The sequence below is a fragment of the Oncorhynchus kisutch genome, linkage group LG10 (assembly GCF_002021735.2).
Source record: "Oncorhynchus kisutch isolate 150728-3 linkage group LG10, Okis_V2, whole genome shotgun sequence".
Taxonomy (NCBI): domain Eukaryota; kingdom Metazoa; phylum Chordata; class Actinopteri; order Salmoniformes; family Salmonidae; genus Oncorhynchus; species Oncorhynchus kisutch.
Genome location: NC_034183.2, coordinates 33,053,306 through 33,074,400, shown reverse-complemented (window position 1 = coordinate 33,074,400; position 21,095 = coordinate 33,053,306). Strand labels below are relative to the sequence as shown.

The 21,095-nt window shown below is 43.0% G+C and overlaps 1 protein-coding gene across 4 annotated transcripts in view; it reads left to right on the top strand.

Annotated features, from left to right (window-relative positions):
- LOC109898064 (ecotropic viral integration site 5 protein homolog) overlaps positions 1-16,501 on the top strand; it is a 93,528-nt gene extending 77,027 nt beyond the window's left edge. For all 4 annotated transcript variants that reach the window (XM_031833564.1, XM_020492835.2, XM_020492832.2 and 1 more), the window contains 2 exons: positions 11,051-11,146; positions 13,677-16,501. In XM_031833564.1, coding sequence (XP_031689424.1) covers positions 11,051-11,146; positions 13,677-13,985 — 405 coding nt within the window. In that variant the 3' untranslated portion in view covers positions 13,986-16,501. The remainder of the gene's footprint in view (positions 1-11,050; positions 11,147-13,676) is intronic.
- Positions 16,502-21,095: the final 4,594 nt, after the last annotated feature.

The following is a 21,095-nucleotide window of genomic DNA, read 5'->3' as shown; positions in this document are numbered from 1 at the left end:
GTGGGACCCTGCCTTGTCAGAGCTTTTTCATGCGCGCGACCGGGAGAGTACCTTTACCTTTTATATTGACGACGTTATTGTCCGGTTGAAATATTATCAATTATGTAGGCTAAAAACAACCTGAGGATTGAATATAAACATTGTTTGACATGTTTCTATGAACTTTACGGATACAATTTGGATTATTTTGTCTGCCTGTTGTGACTGCGTTTGAGCCTGTGGATTACTGAAGAAAACATTTATTGAATAAATGAATGTCTTCTGAGTGCAAACATATGAAGATCATCAAAGGTAAGTGATTAATTTTATCTCTATTTCTGACTTGTGTAACTCTTCTACTTGGCTGGTTACTGTTTGTAATGATTTGTCTGCTGGGCTATGTTCTCAAATAATTGTATGGTATGCTTTCGCCGTAAAGTATTTTTTAAATCTGACACCTTGTTGGATTCACAAGAAGTTCATCTTTAAACCTATGTAAAGTAGTAATTTTTATAATGAGTATTTCTGTATTTGAATTTGGCGCTCAGCAATCTCACTGGATGTTGGCGAGGTGGGACGCTAGCGTCCCACATACCCTAGAGAGGTTAAACACTATTTCCCATGCTTGTTCAATGAACCATAAACAATTCATAAACATGCACCTTTGGAACGGTCGTTAAGACTACTTAGAGACGGTAGGCAATTAAGGTCACAGTTATGAAAACTTAGGACACTAAAGAGGCCTTTCTACTGACTCTGAAAAACACAAAAAGAAAGATGCCCAGGGTCCCTGCTCATCTGTGTGAACATGCCTTGGGCATGCAGCAAGGAGGCACGAGGACAGCAGATGTGGCCAGGGCAATAAATTGCAATGTCTGTACTGTGAGATGCCTAAGACAGCGCTACAGGGAGATAGGAACGCACAATCCCTCCATCAGTGCACAGACTGTCCTCAATAGGCTGAGAGAGGCTGGACTGAGGGCTTGTAGGCCTGTTGTAAGGCAGGTCCTCGCCAGACATCACCGGCAACAACGTCGCCTATGGGCACAAACCCACCATCGCTGGACCAGACAGGACTGGCAAAAAATGCTCTTCACTGACTAGTCGTGGTTTTGTCTCACCAGGGGTGTTGGCTGGATTTGCGTTTATCGTTGAAGGAATGAGTGTTACACCGAGGCCTGTACTCAATTCAATTTGGAGGGAGGTTCCATCATGGTCTGGGGCGGTGTGTCACAGCATCATCGGACTGAACTTGTTGTCATTGCAGGCAATCTCAACACTGTGCATTCCAGGGAAGACATCCTCCTCCCTCATGTGGTACCCTTCCTGCAGGCTCATCCTGACATGACCCTCCAGCATGACAATGCCACCAGCCATACTGCTCTTTCTGTGCGTGATTTCCTGCAAGACAGGAATGTTAGTGTTCTGCCAAGAGCCCAGATCTCAATCCCATTGAGCACATCTGGGACCTGTTGGATCAGAGGTCAAGGTCAAGGGCTAGGGCCATTCCCCCCCAGAAATGTCCGGGAACTTGCAGGTGCCTTGGTGGAAGAGTGGGGTAACATCTCACAGCAAGAACTGGTAAATCTGGTGCAGCCCATGAGTTGGAGATTCAATGCAGTACTTAATGCAGCTGGTGGCCACACCAGATACTGACTGTTACTTTTGATTTTGACCCCCCCTTTGTTCATGGACACATTATTCAATTTCTGTTCGTCACATGTCTGTGGAACTTGTCCAGTTTGACTCCGTTTTTGAATATTATGTTCACACAAATAGTTACACGGTAATTTTGCTGCTATAACAGCCTCTAATTGTCTGGGAAGGCTTTCCACTGGATGTTGAAACATTGCTGCGGGGACCTACTTCCATTCAGCCACGGGCAGTAGTGAGGTCAGGCACTGATGTTTGGTGATTAGGCCTAGCTCGCAGTCGGGGTTGCTATTCTGCCCAAAGGTTTTCGATAGGGTTGAAGTCAGGGCTCTGTGCAGGCCAGTCATGTTCTTCCACGCTGACAAATCATTTCTGTTTGGACCTCGCTTTGTCATGCTAAAACAGGAAAGGGCCTTCCCCAAACTGTTGCCACAAAGTTAGAAGCACAGAATCGTCTAGAATGGCATTGTATGCTGCAGCGTTAAGATTTCCCTTCACTGGAACTAAGGGGCCTAGCCCGATCCATGAAAAACAGTCCCAGACCATTATTCATCCTCAACCTAACTTTAAAGTTGGCACTGTGCATTCGGGCAGGTAGTGTTTTCCTGGCATCCGCCAAACCCAGATTCATCCGTCGGACTGTCAGATGGTGAAGCGTGATTTATCACTCCAGATTACACGTTTCAACTGCTCCAGAGTCCGATGGCGGCGAGCTTTACACCACTCAAGCCGACGCTTGGCATTGCACATGGTGATCTAAGGCTTGTGGGCGGCTGCTCGGCCATGGAAACCAATTTCATGAATCTCCCGAAGACCGTTATTATGCTGATGTTGCTTCCAGAGGCAGTTTGGCACTCAATAGTGATTGTTGTAATCGAGGACAGACTATTTATACTCGCTACGTGCTTCAGCACTCGGTGGTTCCATTCTGTGATTTTGTGTGGTCTACCACTTCGCGGCTGAGCCATGGTTACTCCTAGACGATCCCACTTCACAATAACAGCACATACAGTTGACCCGGGGCAGCTCTAGCAGGGCTGAAATTTGACAAACTGACTTGTTGGAAAGATGGCATCCTATGACGGTGCCACATTGAAAGTCACTGAGCTCTTCAGTAAGGCCATATAGAATATAGAAAACTATTACGGGTTATAGACAGGTGCAGTCAGGTGGCAGGGGGGTATGAGTGCATGTCATTTCATCCTGGATATGACAGAGTTTGCCTCAACCCATTGGTCCGGCAGGCAGAGTTCAATAACTAGAGGCAGATGTGAGATGCAGGAGGATGACACTCGTCATACAACTTTAGGCTACTGACCAATTCAATGGAGGAAGCGTTGCGTCGGCCAGTAGCCTACAGAGTAAAATGAGAAGAGTGCAATTGATGTAGATCTTCTAAACAAAGTGTTTTAACTCTTCCAAGTGTAACAGTTCCATGTAGAATAAACCATACTACACATAATACTGTAGAAGCAGTGTTCTGCTAATATAACAATGTGCAAATATTATACCTTCCTGTATGGTCTACCATATACAGTGCATTCATAAGTATTCAGACCTCTTGATTTTTTCCACATTTTGTTACTTTACAGCCTTAATCTAAAATTGATGGGGGGGGAAAAATACAGAAAATACCCCAAAATGACAATGCAAAAACAGATTTTTTAAAAACATTTTGCAAATTAAGAATAAATAAATTAAACATTACATTTTACAAAAGTATTCAGACTCTTTACTCAGTACTTTGTTGAAGCACCTTTGGAAGCGATTTCAGCCTTGTCTTCTTGGGTATGACGCTACAAGCTTGGCACACCTGTATTTGGGGAGTTTCTCCCATTTCTTCTCTGCAGATCCTCTCCAGTTCTGTCAGATTGGATAGGCAGCGTTTTCAGGTCAGCTATTTTCCTGTCTCCAGAGATGTTTGATCGGGTTTAAGTCCGGGCTCTGGCTGGGCCACTCAAGGACATTCAGAAACTTGTCAGGAAGCCTCTCCTGCGTTGTCTTTGCTGTGTGCATGGGGGGGTTGTCCTGTTGAAAAGTGAACCTTCGCCCCCAGTCTGAGGTCCTGAGCGCTCTGGAGAAGGTTTTCATCAAGGATCTCTTTGTACTTTGCTCCGTTCATCTTTCCCTCGATCCTGACTAGTCTCCCAGTCCTTCTCGTTGAAAAACATCCCCACAGCCTGATGCTGCCGCCACCATATTTAACAGGCCATCAGACTGTTAAATACTCACCACTAGCCTCCGTCCAGTACCCTGCCCTGAACTTTAGTCACCGTTACTAGCCGGCTACCACCCGCTATTCAACCCTGCACCTTACTGCTGCCCTATGTACAGTACATAGTCATTGAACACTGATCACTGTAATAATGTTAACATTTACCCACTTCCTATTTATATACTATATTCTTGTCAAGGCTCATACTATAACTGCTGTACACACCTTTTCTATTAATATACTGTCAGTAATGTCTATACACAACATGATATACACTGAGTATGCCAAACATTAAGAACATACTATTGAGTTGCACCCCCCCCCCCCCCCCCCCCTTGGCCTTAAAAAAGACTCAATTCGTCAGGGCATGGACTCTACACGGTGTTGAAAGCGTGGGATGTCATCTGGGTGTTGGACCATTTTTGATACACACGGGAAACTGTTGAGCATGAAAAACCTAGCAACGTTGCAGTTCTTGACACAAACCGGTGTGCTTGGCACCTACTACCATACCCCGTTCAAAGGCACTTCAATCTTTTGTCTTGACCATTCACCCTCTGAATGGCACACAAACACAATCCACTGCAATCCACTGCAATCAATGCTTAAAAATCCTTATTTAATCTGTCTCCTCTTCATCTATCTACACTGTTCGAAGTGGATTTAACAAGTGACATCAATAAGGGATCATAACTTTCACCTGGTCAGTCTGTCATGGAAAGAGCATGTGTTCTTAATGTTTTGTATACTCAGTGTACATATACACACACCCATCTGGTACTGGGTCAGACCTCCCTTTGCCTTGAACAGCCTGAATTCTTCAGGAAATTCTAAAGGGCGTCGGAAACTCTCCACGGTGATGTTGGTCCATGCTGACGCGATGGCATCACGCAGTTGCTGTTGATTGGACGGCAGTACATTCATGCTCCGAATAGCCTGTTCCATCTCATCCCAAATATGCTCTATTAGGTTGAGGTCTGGGGTCTGCACAAGCCACTCAAGTAAACTGAACTCGCTGTCATGTTCCAGGCCATGTTTTTCCACTCCTCAATTGTCCAGTGTTGGTAATTGCGTGCCCACTAAAGCCACTTATTCTTGTTTTTAGCTTATAGGAGTGGAACCCAGTGTGGTCGTCTGCTGCAATAGCAAGCTGGCTACCTCCTATGGTTAGCTAGCAAGGTAGTCTCCAAGTGCCTGCCCTATATTGACCTTAAATGCCAATGGGCTACAGTTAGCTGTTAGCAAGGTATCTAGTTAACGTAAGCTATGCACATCTTCCTCTGACATGCTACATCACATTACACGTTAGCTTGTTGTATTTAACTAGCTACAGAATCATTCCCTTTTCATCTGTGGTATCATAGCTAACCTGGCTCGCCAACATCAAATAATGTTTTATAACCAAAAGTAGCTACTAGTTAGCTAGTACCTGTTATCTACTTATCTAACATACTCACCAGAACGAGTGGTTTGACGGTTGACCGGCAGCAGAAGAGTCGGATGTAAATCCATTCCTCGCCATCTGGCAATATAGTTGAAATGCATTGGAAGATACGTTTTATCTAGCTGTGTCCAGTCCAGGTGGTGCTTGTACAGGCAGACCATCTATGGAAGGAAGGATGTCAGCGTTACGCTGCAGCTGAAACCTGGTCCCGACTGAGTCGCCAAGGAGCGTTCGGACAACACCAGGCTCCAGAGCATTGAAGCTGTAAAACAAAAATAAATACATTACAACCTTGCACAACATCAATTCACCTCCCAAGTTTAGATAAGAAGAATAACCTCATACAATGCAATGAAAATGATATTCACCTGAAGTGCTTGATCTGTGGCAACGGCCTGAAGTACAGAGTCAGGTGTTGTTGAATGCCATAGCTTTCCACCAGCACTGTACCATCCTCCAGTCCAACCAGCTGTGGGATGTGAGATCAATAAAAGTAGTGCCAACCATGTTGGAGGTCAATGAAATAATCAAAATGTGTTGTTTATGCTTTACATACCAAGTGTTGTCATCGATTCCTTGTAGAGACACCACATTGCTGCTTTTCCATCAAAGTGTTTGTGTCCTGGGTGGCATCCTGGTTATACTATTGCATTATCCTCTGCGTAGTTGTTGAAGTTCACAACTCGCTGCAAGTCATCATGCTTCAGCTGTAACCTGTGCTTGCTTGGGCCAGCTCTATTTTTGATGGGAGGCATTAGACCATTCTCCATGTATGACTGTTGGAGGAGAGTCAGGCGTGTTGTACTGATGCTGAAAGACAAATTCCAGATACAAATATTTTAGCATTATTATACAATGGATGCTAAATGGCATTCTGAGAACATCACTACACAGTTCATACACATAATGTTAGCTAGCTAGCCAGCCATCTAACTTCAGCTGGCTAGCTAACAACAAGCTTTACCTAGCAATACAAACCAATTTTGCATAGCTAGCTAAAGTTAACCAAATAGGTTCAATGCTAGTTAATTAGCTAGCTAACGTTAGACAATAACTAGCAATGCGAAATGGCATTCTGAGAACATCACTGACGGATGTAAGGTAATGTTAGCTAGCTAACAGCAAGCATTAACTTGCTCTTTTTGTTTAGACATGTAACCCTAATTAGCTAAAAGATTAACTAAAATCCCAACTAGCAATACAAACCGATTTGTCATAGCTAGCTAAAGTTAAACAAATAGGTTCAATGTAAGAATATTCCTGGAAATGTGGGGTAGATGCAACATAAGACAAAAAATGTGAAAGGGTTGAGTGAGAGAACTAACTAGTGGTACATCGAGTGCTGTACAGTTGTCCTGGAGGGCAGGCAGTGTGCCCCCGGTGACGTGTTGGGCAGACCGCACCACGCTCTGGAGAGTCCTGCGGTTGTGGGCGGTGCTTTTGCCGTACCCGGCGAGTGATACTGCCCAACAGGATGCTCTCAATTGTACATCTGTAAAAGTTGTTGAGGGTCTTATGGGCCAATCCAAAATTGTTCAGCCTCCTGAGGTTGAAGAGGTCGCTGTTGCGCCTTCTTCACCACACTGTCTGTGTGGGTGGACAATTTCAGATTGTCAGTGATGTGTACGCCGAGGAAGCTTTTCACCTTCTCCACTGTGGTCCCGTTGATGTGAATAGGGGAATGCTCTTTCTGTTGTCTCCTGAAGTCCACGACCAGCTCCTTCGTTTTGTTGAGGGAGAGGTTATTTTCCTGGCACCATTCCGCCAGGGCCCTCACCTCCTCGCAGTAGGCTGTCTCGTCATTGTTGGTAATCAGGCCTAATACTGTTCCGTCATCTGCAAACTTGATGATTGAGTTGGAGGCGTGCGTGGCCACGCAGTCATGGGTGAACAGCGAGTACAGAAGGGGGCTGAGCACACACCCTTGTGGGGACCTTGTGTTGAGGATCAGTGAAGTGGAGGTGTTGTTTCCTACCTCCACCACCCGACCCATCAGGAAGTCCAGGACTCAGTTGCACAGGGCGGGGTTCAAACCCAGGACCCCAAGCTTACTGATGAGCTTGGAGGGTACCCATACAGTGCTGTGAAACGCAGAACCTGAACTCTGATGTCATTTATAGCATGTTACTGGAAAGCCACTGCATTCCAATTTAGGCGCTAATCAGTGCACAAATCTGCAAATTTCAGCTCGTATACGGGCAAGAGTGTAAATGGTTATTTAGTGTCAATAGACTTTTTTTTTTACCAACATCCCCTCTATATTTTTATACACACACACACACACACACACACACACACACACACACAGTGTGGTCTGAGGTTTTGTTACTAGGTTCTTCAACAACAACACTGCATCAACACCAGCGTTCACCACTACCAGGTACCGCCCCCTCACTCTCGCGGGTAATGCAATGAAACCATTATTTGCAACTTATGATCATGTCAATCTTCATTTATACTGAGTTTCTTTTTGATTTAATGGTCTTCGAATATGTGCATGGAAGCTAATAGTTACTGCAGTTGGTAGTTTCCAGACCGACGTTTACCAGCTCTTGAAGGTTTTGAATAACCACTTTGTGTTAATCAGAGCCCATGCCATGTGGTGCCAGTGGTGAACTCTTGGTCTGTGGTTTGAGAACCTGGTTGCAGCTCTAAAGGTTGTGGGTAGATGCCCCGTCTTACCTTTTCCTTCAGTCGCTCTGGTTGTAGGCCCAAGAGAAGGAGTGCAAGAAAGCAATGACTGAAATTGTTGTCCACTGCATTTAACACCTCACGTAAAAGCCACATCAAATGTGTCTGATGGCATGCTATAAAATGAGAGGTTTGGGCTTTGTGAAAAGACTGTGATCATGAGCCGAGCTACAGTACAAGGCACTTTTCCCCCCAAAAAGTGAAGAAAGCAGGTCCTATCAACTTAAATAGTTATTGTTTGGCGTGTTAACCCAATAACCAATTGGAGGGTGGTTTTCACAAAGGTCTCCTCTCCAAATAGTAATGCATGATGTGTAGCTTTAGTGAACTCATCCTATGAGTGCTGCCTCACTTCTGCCCACTATACCTTGCAGTTTTTCCCCTCACCATTGTCGTACTCTTACCTTGAAAAAGCCCCCGCGGTTGCCTGCCTATCTGATCTTCCTCTAACCAACACGTCACTCTTTCCCACCTACACTACGGCCCGCTGATGGAAAGTATTCACAACACGCCAGTGATATCGCCATTAATTTATGGTATTTTTATATTGGTAGAATTTCACAATTCTAGGTTTGCGAGGAACTTCCAGTACTAAACTGCCATAAATATATATGTATCAAGAGGTAAAGCGCTCAGTCAATGAAACCGAATGTATAGTAAAATGGACATCAGGGTTTTTACATTGCTGTTGCAGTATAAATGTAGCTGTATGTATATGTGATCCATGGTAATACCACAGCTCGGCTATCTTCTTGTCAAGAGAAGAAACCACTTCCTATTGTGAGTCGAAGACACTCTGACTAGAACTAGAACCAAAGGTGACATGTTGGAAGCCTATCTATGATTTGTACTTCTGCATGCATGATATGCTCACAGATTTCCATGTATATTTAACAGAGGCTTTAGCAAATTCATTGGTTATTAGAGGTTCCTCATAGTGTTTTCTCACTGCTCTCTTGGTAATTGCGTCTGCAGTTTTATCTGTAAATACATGGTGTTTTGCATTTACCAAAATAAATGATGTGTTTGTCATCATTGCTATTGTGTGTGAGGAAACTGGTCAAAAAGTCACATTTCCTGTCATAGTATCTGTGCTTGTTTGTTTTTAACCGTAATAGCGTTAGTGGAACTATTGTCATTTGGATGGGACATGTGCCACAAGATTGTAGAGAGCATGACACTGAACACGAAAGAGCACTCACTTGGCTGACAGCGAGTTTGACATTGAGCGCAAGCAACTATTGTTAATTGGAAAAAGTCACTAAGTGACCCTGTTATGGACATGACGTGTCAGAAGATTGCTTCTGTGCAATCTAACGCTCCTCTATCACAGCCATATACAGTGCCTTCAAATCAAATGGATTTAAATAGCCCTTCATACATCAGCTGATATCTCAAAGTGCTGTACAGAAACCCAGCTTAAAACCCCAAACAGCAAGCAATGCCGGTGTAGAAGCACGGTGGCTAGGAAAAACTCCCTAGAAAGGCCAAAACCTAGGCCTTGTGTTTTAGGTTATTGACCTGCTGAAAGGTGATTTTCTCCCAGTTTCCTCTAGGATTTTGCCAGTGCTTCGCTCCATTCCATAAAAAAATGTTATCCTTAAGAATTCCCCAGTCCTTAACGATTACAAGCATAGCCATAACATGATGCAGCCTCCACTATTCTTGTAAATATGGAGAGTGGTACTCTGTGTTGTTGGATTTGAACATTTCAGCTTTCCAATTTTTTAATTTGTTTTGTAAACATTTTGGGGGTAACATAATTCCACTTTGACATTATGGGGTATTGTGTGTAGACCAGAGATGACAAAAAAAAGGCTTGATTTAATCCACTTTAAAAATTCACGCTGTAACAACAAAATGCGGAGAAAGTCCAGGGGTGTGAATACTTTCTGAGGGCACTGTAAACCAAGATTGCATGTCAAGTGGACAAACAAACAACAATGCCACTAGCCAACAGCCGTAGGACAACAACCACCTACGGGGGAGGGGGGAGGTGTTTTGTAGACCTGGAGGGATGCAGTCAGGCGAGCCATGGCTGTGTCCCAAATGGCACAATATTCCCCATACATGGCTGCCCATAGTCTCTGGTCAAATGTAGTGCAGTATATAGGGAATGGGGTACCATTTGGGATGCACCCCACGACTTAAGACATTTGATGTCCCTGGCCACAGTCCCTAACCCCCTCGCCACAACTTGGCACCTGGTGATTCACACAGCTGAGTACGAGGAAGTCTTATTAACTGCCTCTCCCTTATCACTAGCTAGCTCTGTCAGGAGAGGGGGAGGGGGGGGCTCAAGAAAAACACAGATTCCAGGAAGAACAGCTGCTTGCTTAGATCTCACATTGTCAGCAGCTTATCAGGATCCTAGGCCTACACCCTCAACCTCTCAACCCTGACCTGACCACAGGAATCGAGAGCGTTGTATACATTTTGAGGTGTTGGGTCAGACAGAGGTGGTTCTCACCTCACTACCTCACCCACCCCACCCCTGCGTTTTACATCTTCCCCATTTTCCCCCTCCCCTGTTCCCACGTTGCAGGTTGTGGTTAGCCTGAACCCTTCAGCCAGTGACAATGTCTCTCTCTCTTATAAACTAGGCTTTAGGCAGGAATCATTTTATGTTTATAATGGGGTATGTGTGTCTCCTACTGCTGCAGCTGTCTGCGCCGAGGAAGGTAAACAGCACGTGTCATGTTTGACTGTTACTAGGCTCATCCCCAGGGCCCAAAGAGGAAAACGATACCAACGACTATATGTACCTTGTTAGTTTAGCTAGGCCCCCCCTCCATCTTTTACTAAGTCAACAGCCACACTGTACATATCTTCTAGGATGCTTCTGTTATGCAAGTTTTCCAATGATATAGCTCTAGTGTCTCTTGTCTGGTGGTAGTTGTCTACCTCCCTCGCAACCCAACCTGCTTATCAATTTGCCCTTGTAACAGTTCAAGGATTCCAACATTTACATCGTCCACAGTGTCACAAACGTATTATCGCCTCTCCAGTGGTCTTGTGCTTAGAGGAACAATGATAAGCTATGCTTTGAGAAATGTTTTCTTCTACAGAAAGAAGAAGGGAAGGTCCAGGGCCAGCTGAACAACACAGACTCCAGTCAGTACATCCGAGACCTGAAGGACCAGATAGCTGAGCTCAAACATGAGGTGAGCAGTTACAACAGGGGAATACTGAACCAGGGGAATAACAAACACCGCTTGTACCTGTTGTTTTCAGAGACGATTTTGTTAGCTATATTTCTCATGTTTTTGCTCAGATTTGTCTATTTTGAAGCCAACTGTAGAAGTGTAAACTACGCCCATAAGCTTCCTGCGCTGAGGGTGTTGATGTACCAGCACACGCCCCTCTCCTGTAACTCTATTATTTGAATGCTAAACCCCACTCTTTACCATACTGAGAGAGCAGTGTAGGACCCAGATTGAATGGAATGGAGTCTCATAAACTACTTGTGCTCCTCTGTGTACACCACAGCTGGCTATTGTCATCTGAATAGCTAGAAGGATTTGAAGGTTAGGAATTTCATCACATAAATAGACATCTACAAGATCAGCTACAGGTTTGCCGGTTTGACTTTGACACAATCACTTCAGCAGAGTGGGCCATCTTTGATCAGAATAGTATCCTTCATATAATACAAAGACCTGATCTGGCTCTGAATGTAGGATTCTCTTGTAGGATTATATATGCAGAACATGATGCACCCTTTTATTCTGTGTAATGTATGTGCACGGTATTGTGATATGACATTTGGCACATTTTATAAACAACTCTTATATGTGAAAAGAGTTGTAGAACCCCAACCCCCCCCCCCCCCCCCGAAATAAAATAACAGAAAAGAGAAGTAGAACAAAGCAACTTGTTTTCTTCCAGCAAATCAATGATTTACCAGTGAGGATGTAGTCAGATTTTTATCTCCTCCTAAAAAAAGAAAAAGAGGACAACAAAAGGCTGGTAGGCTTGTGGTTGAACTGAGCTGCACTAAATCATGCATTGTGTCGCTCTGGGTCTCCTATCAAGACTGTGCAGCCAGCCAGGCAGTCAGTTAAACAGTCGGTCAAGCAAGCCGAAAAACAGTCAAGGTAGTCAGTCACAGTCAGTCAGTCAGCCAGGCAGTCAGTTAGCCAGGCAAACTGTCGGTAAGGCAGGCGTGGAGGCAAACAGTCAGGCAGGTTGATCAGAACAGAATCCCCCCCACCTCTCCTCTGGGCTGTACTCCGTTGCATCCCAAATTTCACCCTATTCCCTATATAGTGCACTATTTCAAAAGTAGTGCACTATATAGGGAATTGCACTATACTAAAAAATATATATATATTTCACCTTTATTTAACCAGGTAGGCAAGTTGAGAACAAGTTCTCATTTACAATTGTGACCTGGCCAAGATAAAGCAAAGCAGTTTGACACATACAACAAAGAGTTACACATGGAGTAAAACAAACATACAGTCAATAATACATACAAATATATAGAGAATAAGATGCCATTTGGGTCACAACCAGGGATGTTGGTGTGGTCAGGGGGTGCTGAAGAATGGGTGGCTGTGAAGCTGTGAATCATGCTTTCTGAAGTGTTGGTGGTGACAGGTTCTGAGTGACAAGAATTGACCTCATAGCCATGATCTGGATGTATAAACCCCTCCCCCATAACCCCATGACCTGAGATATCTAATCCTGGAGATGCTACAGTTAGCAGGACATACTGACAAGACTACTGAATTTGTTTTTATTTGCACACAGAAGATGAAATATGTTTTATAAGAATTTAAAAGACAAAAAAAGTAGCAGGATAGGTAAAATATAGAGACATATTCTAGTTATTCCATTTTTGTCAGTGGGTAATTATTAGGCCCAATTTCTGCATTTCTTGGTGACTGCAGAAGAGCAGAAGTGAGAGCAAAGGCTCAGTGTAGACAGACCAAGGCAAGGAAGAAGGGGTAAAAGTGTGCTGCCCACAATTTGCTATTTCAATCACACATTCTCATAAGAGTGCTGGGTTTACAGTCAGCCACAGAGAGTTGCTCGAAACCAAAGTTGACTAATCTCTCTCAGGATCAAAAAGACGTCTCAAATGGCTCTTGGCTTTTAGCCCTTAACTTTCTTTGCACACTTGTGTCAGTCAAACTGTAGTTTGAAATCACTGATCTCTGCCATAAATGAGTCGTTTTTAAAGCCCTGGTATTTGAGGAAAGTGACATGTACCGGTACAAGAACTAAATTGAGTCATTTCTCTAAGTGGGTCTCTCTCCCTACATGTCTGTCTTTGTGAGGCAGATTGATCCAGGTGACTTCTAGGTAGGGCAGGTGTGGTCCAGAACAACATTTTAACCTGACCTATCTGACCCACCTTTCACTAGTTTCGCAGCCCATACCGAATATATGATGTGTAATTGTTTTGTGGAAGGGAGGAGCATGATCAGTGAATGAACACACGTCTACCAATGAGTGTGAACGTGCCTCTTGCATGCGTTTAGAAATCCATCTCCCATTGTCGATATTTCAGAACGGATGTTTTGATTAGTGTTGACCTCTTTGTCTTTGTTGTAGTTTGTGCATGTGATTTCCATCAAGAGTAACAACTCAAATGTTCTCAGGGGCTTTCCCCGTGTCGATGTATGTATCTGTCCCCATTACACTCCACATGCGCCCCTGTTAAATGCCCCTCGTCTGTCTCTACAGATCCACTGCTTAAAAGGCCAGAGGGCAGGCAGCATGTCCAATCAGCCCAGTTTTGACAGGATCCGCATCGTCAATCACTACATACCAGACGACGAGTCGTACCAATCCTCAGACGAAGACGCAGGCAAGACCCCCTCCCACCTGGACCCTCAGCAGAGCAGTAGCAGCCACACCAGCCTCATCAGGCTTCACCCCTCCCTGGATCTGAATAATAGGCTGGGGGATACAGACAGTGAGGGGGATGATGATGGGGAGGGTCTTGTTCTCTCTGTGCCTCCCAACGGCACCCACAAACACACCACCGTGTGACCCGGTAACTGGGTCATGGGCACCATCGCTAGCCTCCTGGAGGCTGATCAGGGCTGTTCTGACCTAATGCAGTGGGGCAGAGGTGGTGTCCATGGTAGCAAGCCACACTCCTCAGGAGCATGACGTCTAAGTCTGTCTATGGGACTCCAACGTAGGGAGCTTCTTGGAATGGAATCTTTGGAAGCTTGGAGTGGAACATGTCATCTTTGTCATCAAGTGAAGTCACCGCAGAATCACACCTGTGGTGGAGTTGGTTATTTTCTTTTGTGTTACTCAGTTTGCTTTATTCTTGTTTTGCCAAAACCAGATTGAGGAGGATCATATCAATCAGTTGCTCTGGTCTGATCCCCAAGTGGATGGATCAGAGAAGGACAACATGAAGGCTCTTTAGCTTCCTGAGCTCCACAGAGCCAGACTGACCACCAGAGGAGTGGATGGGGGTTACCCCATCTAGGCAACCAAACTACGGGCTCTCCCTCAGCCCCACAACACCAACCATGGTACAACAGACACAACACACAGAGAGACTGTGCAATAGAATGTTTTACGCTTTATGGTGACGATGACACTTCATTCAATCAGTTTTAATTTTCTTATCGCATTTTTAAGTGAACCATCAAAAATGTATTGAGCCATTTTGTGTCTGTCTTTATCATATGGAGGGAATGATGTACTGGAGAGTGATGTCTCTATTGAACATAGTTAAAGAGCCCCAATAACAAACATTAAGTGTGGGTATGGCACCCTATTCCCTATAGGGTACACTACTTTTGACAGGAACCCTGTGGGCCCTGGTCAAAAGTAGTGCACTTTAAAGGGGATAGGGTGCCATTTGGGACACGGATATACAACCTCCCGTATCCGAAGGTCAATGGGAATCCAGTATCTGTGTATATACAGTATATGTAAATAGTTTTTCTGGGGGGGGACTTGAAAATATGTATCTAATGAATTATTGCATATCTAATGTTTATAATGTATTGTATTTTTGGACTGAAAGTGACATATCACTCTTAGTGTGGTCAAGACCCATGGATAACTGATTAACAGACATTTTTTCCACAAACATGGGCTGCGTTCCGATTCTCTACCCTTCTCCAGAAGTGAGCACTCGTTCACCATCCCTTATACTTGTTAAATGCATTGGATTGGTGCAAGCATGGCTGAAAGGAGTTTCCAACATTATTCCTTGCACCAATGCATTTCTTTTAAATCCATGCGGGGGAATGTGCGAGTCCACACTCCACGAGGAGGGTAGAAAATGGGAACGTAGCCAATCAATGTACTGTACATGTTTTCTTATCTCATACTTATCTTCTCTGGCAGGATGATTTTCCCTTTGGAGGAAGGACTGATGTAGGATCATTGCATAATTTCATAGATTAGAATACATTTCAGCATGCTGGTTAATGAAAGCATGTACCTAACTTAAGTGAACCAACCATCTCAGATTTAGAGGGCTGATTTTAAAGTACTGCTCTTTCTAAGGTGGGCATCCTAGTCTGTTAATAAAATACAAAAATTACGGGACATAATGAAAAGTATGAGGACAGAGATCTGTGATCTGAATCTTCTATGAACACCAATAACATTAAACAGAGGTATTGCTATGTTCTTTTGCACAAAATGAATGGCAGTCCAAGCCAAGGGAACATAATATACTGCATTCTGGGAATCAAGTTAACATAAGAGTGAACAACACTTCTATCTGAAAATACTAAGAAGATCATTTTAAATGTCAGTTAAATGGTAAACTATTCCCTATACAGTGCACGACTTCTGACCAGAGCCCTGGATGAAAGTAGTGCACAATGTAGGAATAGGGTGCCATTTGGGATGCATCCTAAGACATGTCCTGTTTTGTTTCCTATGTGAACGAAGCAAAGTGCATTGTGTCAAGTGTTACCAAAGTGTAGGAGCCGTTGTATAGGCCTGGTACCAAATCAGTTTGTGCTGTATAGCCTATAACTCCTGTGGTCATTGTGATGCCTTGGAATGACAGATCTGGGACCAGGCTGCAACTGTAAACCGTAGGCTCTGCCTGCCAGAGAAATAAGCACCACTCCATTTCATAAGGGATGAATGACATTGATTCATTATCAGGATTATCATAACACTAAAACAGACAGCCTCCTTCCTCTAGGTTGAAAAATGACCAGAACAAGGGAAAGCTGATAATAGCTAGATTTGGTCATTTTTGACCGCAGTGGCCCTTTAAGACATTAGAACCACAATTTATCAGCCAAGTGTCTTTCTATTCAGAATGCATTGTTCAGATGGGTTTTTGTGATACTGTTGTGATATTACCTGGTTAAGTACTACGATAGATGGAATCCATATTTGGAGAGGTATTATGATGCAGTCTTGGCACTTTGAGGGAATATAAAATGCATTTTAGAAGAGTTTTCTACATAAGGCAGCCAACCAGTAACACTATGGAATAATACTTATCACACTCATGTATGTGAGATTGATGTGTGTGACGTCACAAATAAACTAACTATTTGATAACTGTTTTCAGTGTTTTTAGTTCTGTTATGTTAATGTTATAAATGGTGATTGCAGATGTGCTGTAGTAGTCACCATGGTAGAGCATATACAATTCCTTTCTCACTTCTAGTGCAGTATCATGTCATTGGTTTCCAATTTCTAAAATAACCTCAATAGTTTTGGGTTGCATTAGTGATGTGCTATTTCCGTATGTGTGTGTGTGTGTGTATGTATGTATGTATGTATGTATGTATGTATGTATGTATGTATGTATGTATGTATGTATGTATGTATGTATGTATGTATGTATGTGTATGTGTATATATATATATATATATACATATACGAAAGTATTCGGCCCCCTTGAACTTTGCGACCTTTTGCCACATTTCAGGCTTCAAACATGAAGATATAAAACTGTATTTTTTTGTGAAGAATCAACAACAAGTGGGACACCATCATGAAGTGGAACGACATTTATTGGATATTTCAAACTTTTTTAACAAATCAAAAACTGAAAAATTGGGTGTGCAAAATTATTCAGCCCCCTTAAGTTAATACTTTGTAGCGCCACCTTTTGCTGCGATTACAGCTGTAAGTCGCTTGGGGTATGTCTCTATCAGTTTTGCACATCGAGAGACTGACATTTTTTCCCATTCCTCCTTGCAAAACAGCTCGAGCTCAGTGAGGTTGGATGGAGAGCATTTGTGAACAGCAGTTTTCAGTTCTTTCCACAGATTCTCGATTGGATTCAGGTCTGGACTTTGACTTGGCCATTCTAACACCTGGATATGTTTATTTTTGAACCATTCCATTGTAGATTTTGCTTTATGTTTTGGATCATTGTCTTGTTGGAAGACAAATCTCCGTCCCAGTCTCAGGTCTTTTGCAGACTCCATCAGGTTTTCTTCCAGAATGGTCCTGTATTTGGCTCCATCCATCTTCCCATCAATTTTAACCATCTTCCCTGTCCCTGCTGAAGAAAAGCAGGCCCAAACCATGATGCTGCCACCACCATGTTTGACAGTGGGGATGGTGTGTTCATTGTGATGAGCTGTGTTGCTTTTACGCCAAACATAACGTTTTGCATTGTAGCCAAAAAGTTCAATTTTGGTTTCATCTGACCAGAGCACCTTCTTCCACATGTTTGGTGTGTCTCCCAGGTGGCTTGTGGCTAACTTTAAACGACACTTTTTATGGATATCTTTAAGAAATGGCTTTCTTCTTGCCACTCTTCCATAAAGGCCAGATTTGTGCAATATACGACTGATTGTTGTCCTATGGACAGAGTCTCCCACCTCAGCTGTAGATCTCTGCAATTCATCCAGAGTGATCATGGGCCTCTTGGCTGCATCTCTGATCAGTCTTCTCCTTGTATGAGCTGAAAGTTTAGAGGGACGGCCAGGTCTTGGTAGATTTGCAGTGGTCTGATACTCCTTTCATTTCAATATTATCGCTTGCACAGTGCTCCTTGGGATGTTTAAAGCTTGGGAAATCTTTTTGTATCCAAATCCGGCTTTAAACTTCTTCACAACAGTATCTCGGACCTGCCTGGTGTGTTCCTTGTTCTTCATGATGCTCTCTGCGCTTTTAACGGACCTCTGAGACTATCACAGTGCAGGTGCATTTATACGGAGACTTGATTACACACAGGTGGATTGTATTTATCATCATTAGTCATTTAGGTCAACATTGGATCATTCAGAGATCCTCACTGAACTTCTGGAGAGAGTTTGCTGCACTGAAAGTAAAGGGGCTGAATAATTTTGCACGCCCAATTTTTCCGTTTTTGATTTGTTAAAAAAGTTTGAAATATCCAATAAATGTTGTTCCACTTCATGATTGTGTCCCACTTGTTGTTGATTCTTCACAAAAAAATACAGTTTTATATCTTTATGTTTGAAGCCTGAAATGTGGCAAAAGGTCGCAAAGTTCAAGGGGGCCGAATACTTTCGCAAGGCACTGTATATACACATACATACATACATACATACATACATACATACATACATACATACAGTTGAAGTCAGAAGTTTACATACACCTTAGCCAAATACATTTAGATTAAATTTTTCACAATTCCTGACATTTAATCCTAGTAAACATTCCCTTTCTTAGGTCAGTTAGGGTCACCACTTTATTTTAAGAATGAGTAATGTCAGAATCATAGTAGAGAATTATATATTTCATATTTTATTTCTTTCATCACATTCCCAGTGGGTCAGAAGTTTACATACACTCAATTAGTATTTGGTAGCATTGCCTTTAAATTGTTTAACTTGGCTCAAACGTTTCGGGAAGTATACGGTGGGGCAAAAAAGTATTTAAAGAAATAGAGAGAAAAAATTCCTAAAATCACATTGTAGGATTTTTTATGAATTTATTTGCAAATTATGGTGGAAAATAAGTATTTGGTCACCTACAAACAAGCTAGATCTGGCTCTCACAGACCTGTAACTTCTTCTTTAAGAGGCTCCTCTGTCCTCCACTCGTTACCTGTATTAATGGCACCTGTTTGAACTTGTTATCAGTATAAAAGACACCTGTCCACAACCTCAAACAGTCACACTCCAAACTCCGCTATGGCCAAGACCAAAGAGCTGTCAAAGGACACCAGAAACAAAATTGTAGACTTGCACCAGGCTGGGAAGACTGAATCTGCAATAGGTAAGCAGCTTGGTTTGAAGAAATCAACTGTGGGAGCAATTATTAGGAAATGGAAGACATACAAGACCACATATAATCTCCCTCGATCTGGGGCTCCATGCAAGATCTCACCCCGTGGGGTCAAAATGATCACAAGAAAGGTGAGCAAAAATCCCAGAACCACACGGGGGGACCTAGTGAATGACCTGCAGAGAGCTGGGACCAAAGTAACAAAGCCTACCATCAGTAACACACTACGCCGCCAGGGACTCAAATCCTGCAGTGCCAGACGTGTCCCCCAGCTTAAGCCAGTACATGTCCAGGCCCGTCTGAAGTTTGCTAGAGAGCATTTGGATGATCCAGAAGAAGATTGGGAGAATGTCAAATGGTCAGATGAAAACAAAATATAAATTTTTGGTAAAAACTCAACTCGTTGTGTTTGGAGGACAAAGAATGCTGAGTTGCATTCAAAGAACACCATACCTACTGTGAAGCATGGGGGTGGAAACATCATGCTTTGGGGCTGTTTTTCTGCAAAGGGACCAGGACTACTGATCCGTGTAAAGGAAAGAATGAATGGGGCCATGTATCGTGAGATTTCGAGTGAAAACCTCCTGCCATCAGCAAGGGCATTGAAGATGAAACGTGGCTGGAACGTGGCCAGCTCTGTCAGGAGGAATGGGCCAAAATTCACCCAATTTATTGTGGGAAGCTTGTGGAAGGCTACCTGAAACGTTTGACCCAAGTTAAACAATTTAAAGTCAATGCTACCAACTACTAATTGAGTGTATCTAAACTTCTGACCCACTGGGAATATGATGAAAGAAATAAAAGCTGAAATCAATCATTCTCTCTACTATTATTCTGACATTTCACATTCTTAAAATAAAGTGGTAATCCTAACTGATTTTTACTAGGATTAAATGTCAGGAATTGTGAAAAACTGAGTTTAAATGTATTTGGCCAAAGTGTATGTAAAATGTTGACTTCAACTGTATACATGTGTGTGTATTGTGGGTGCTTCTACACCTGCATTTCTTGCTGTTTGGGGTTTTGGGCTGGGTTTCTGTACAGCACTTTGAGATATCAGCTGATGTACGAAGGGCTATATAAATAAATTTGATTTGATTTTGATTTGTATACGCACACACTCACACAGCTCTGGAAAAATTATGAGACCACTACAAAATTATCCATTTCTCTGGTTTTACTATTTATAGGTATGTGTTTGGGTAAAACTAACATTCCTCCCAAAAATATTGTACATTTAGAGCATTTATTTGCAGAAAATGACAACTGGTCAAAATAACAAAATAGATGCAGTGCAAAGAAAATAATTTCATATTCATTTTTAAACAACACAATACTAATATTTTAACTTAGGAAGAGTTCAGAAATCAATATTTGGTGGAATAATGTTGATTTTCAATCACAGCTTTCATGCGTCTTGGAATACTCTCCACCAGTCTTTCACATTGATGTTGGGTGACTATGCCACTGCTGGCGCAAAAATTCAAGCTGCTCGGCTTTGTTTGATGGCTTGTGACCATCCAGCTTCCTCTTGATCACATTCCAGAGGTTTTCAATGGGGTTCAGGTTTGGAGATTGGGCTGGCCATGACAGGTTCTTCATCTGGTGGTCCTCCATCCCCACCTTAATTGACCTGGCTGTGTGAGATGGAGCATTGTCCCGCTGGAAAAACCAATCATCGGAGTTGGGGAACATTGTCAGAGCAGAAGGAAGCAAGTTTTCTTCCAGGACAACCTTGTACGTGGCTTGATTCATGCGTCTTTCACAAAGACAAATCTGCCCGATTCCAGTCTTGCTGAAGCACCCCCAGATCACCACTTATCCTCCACCAAATTTCACACAGTGGGTGAGAGACCTGGAAGAGGCCTACAAGCCACAGTGTATTATTTGAGGTCTGACAACACTGCATCTTTTTAGTTATTTTGACCAGTTGTCATTTTCTGC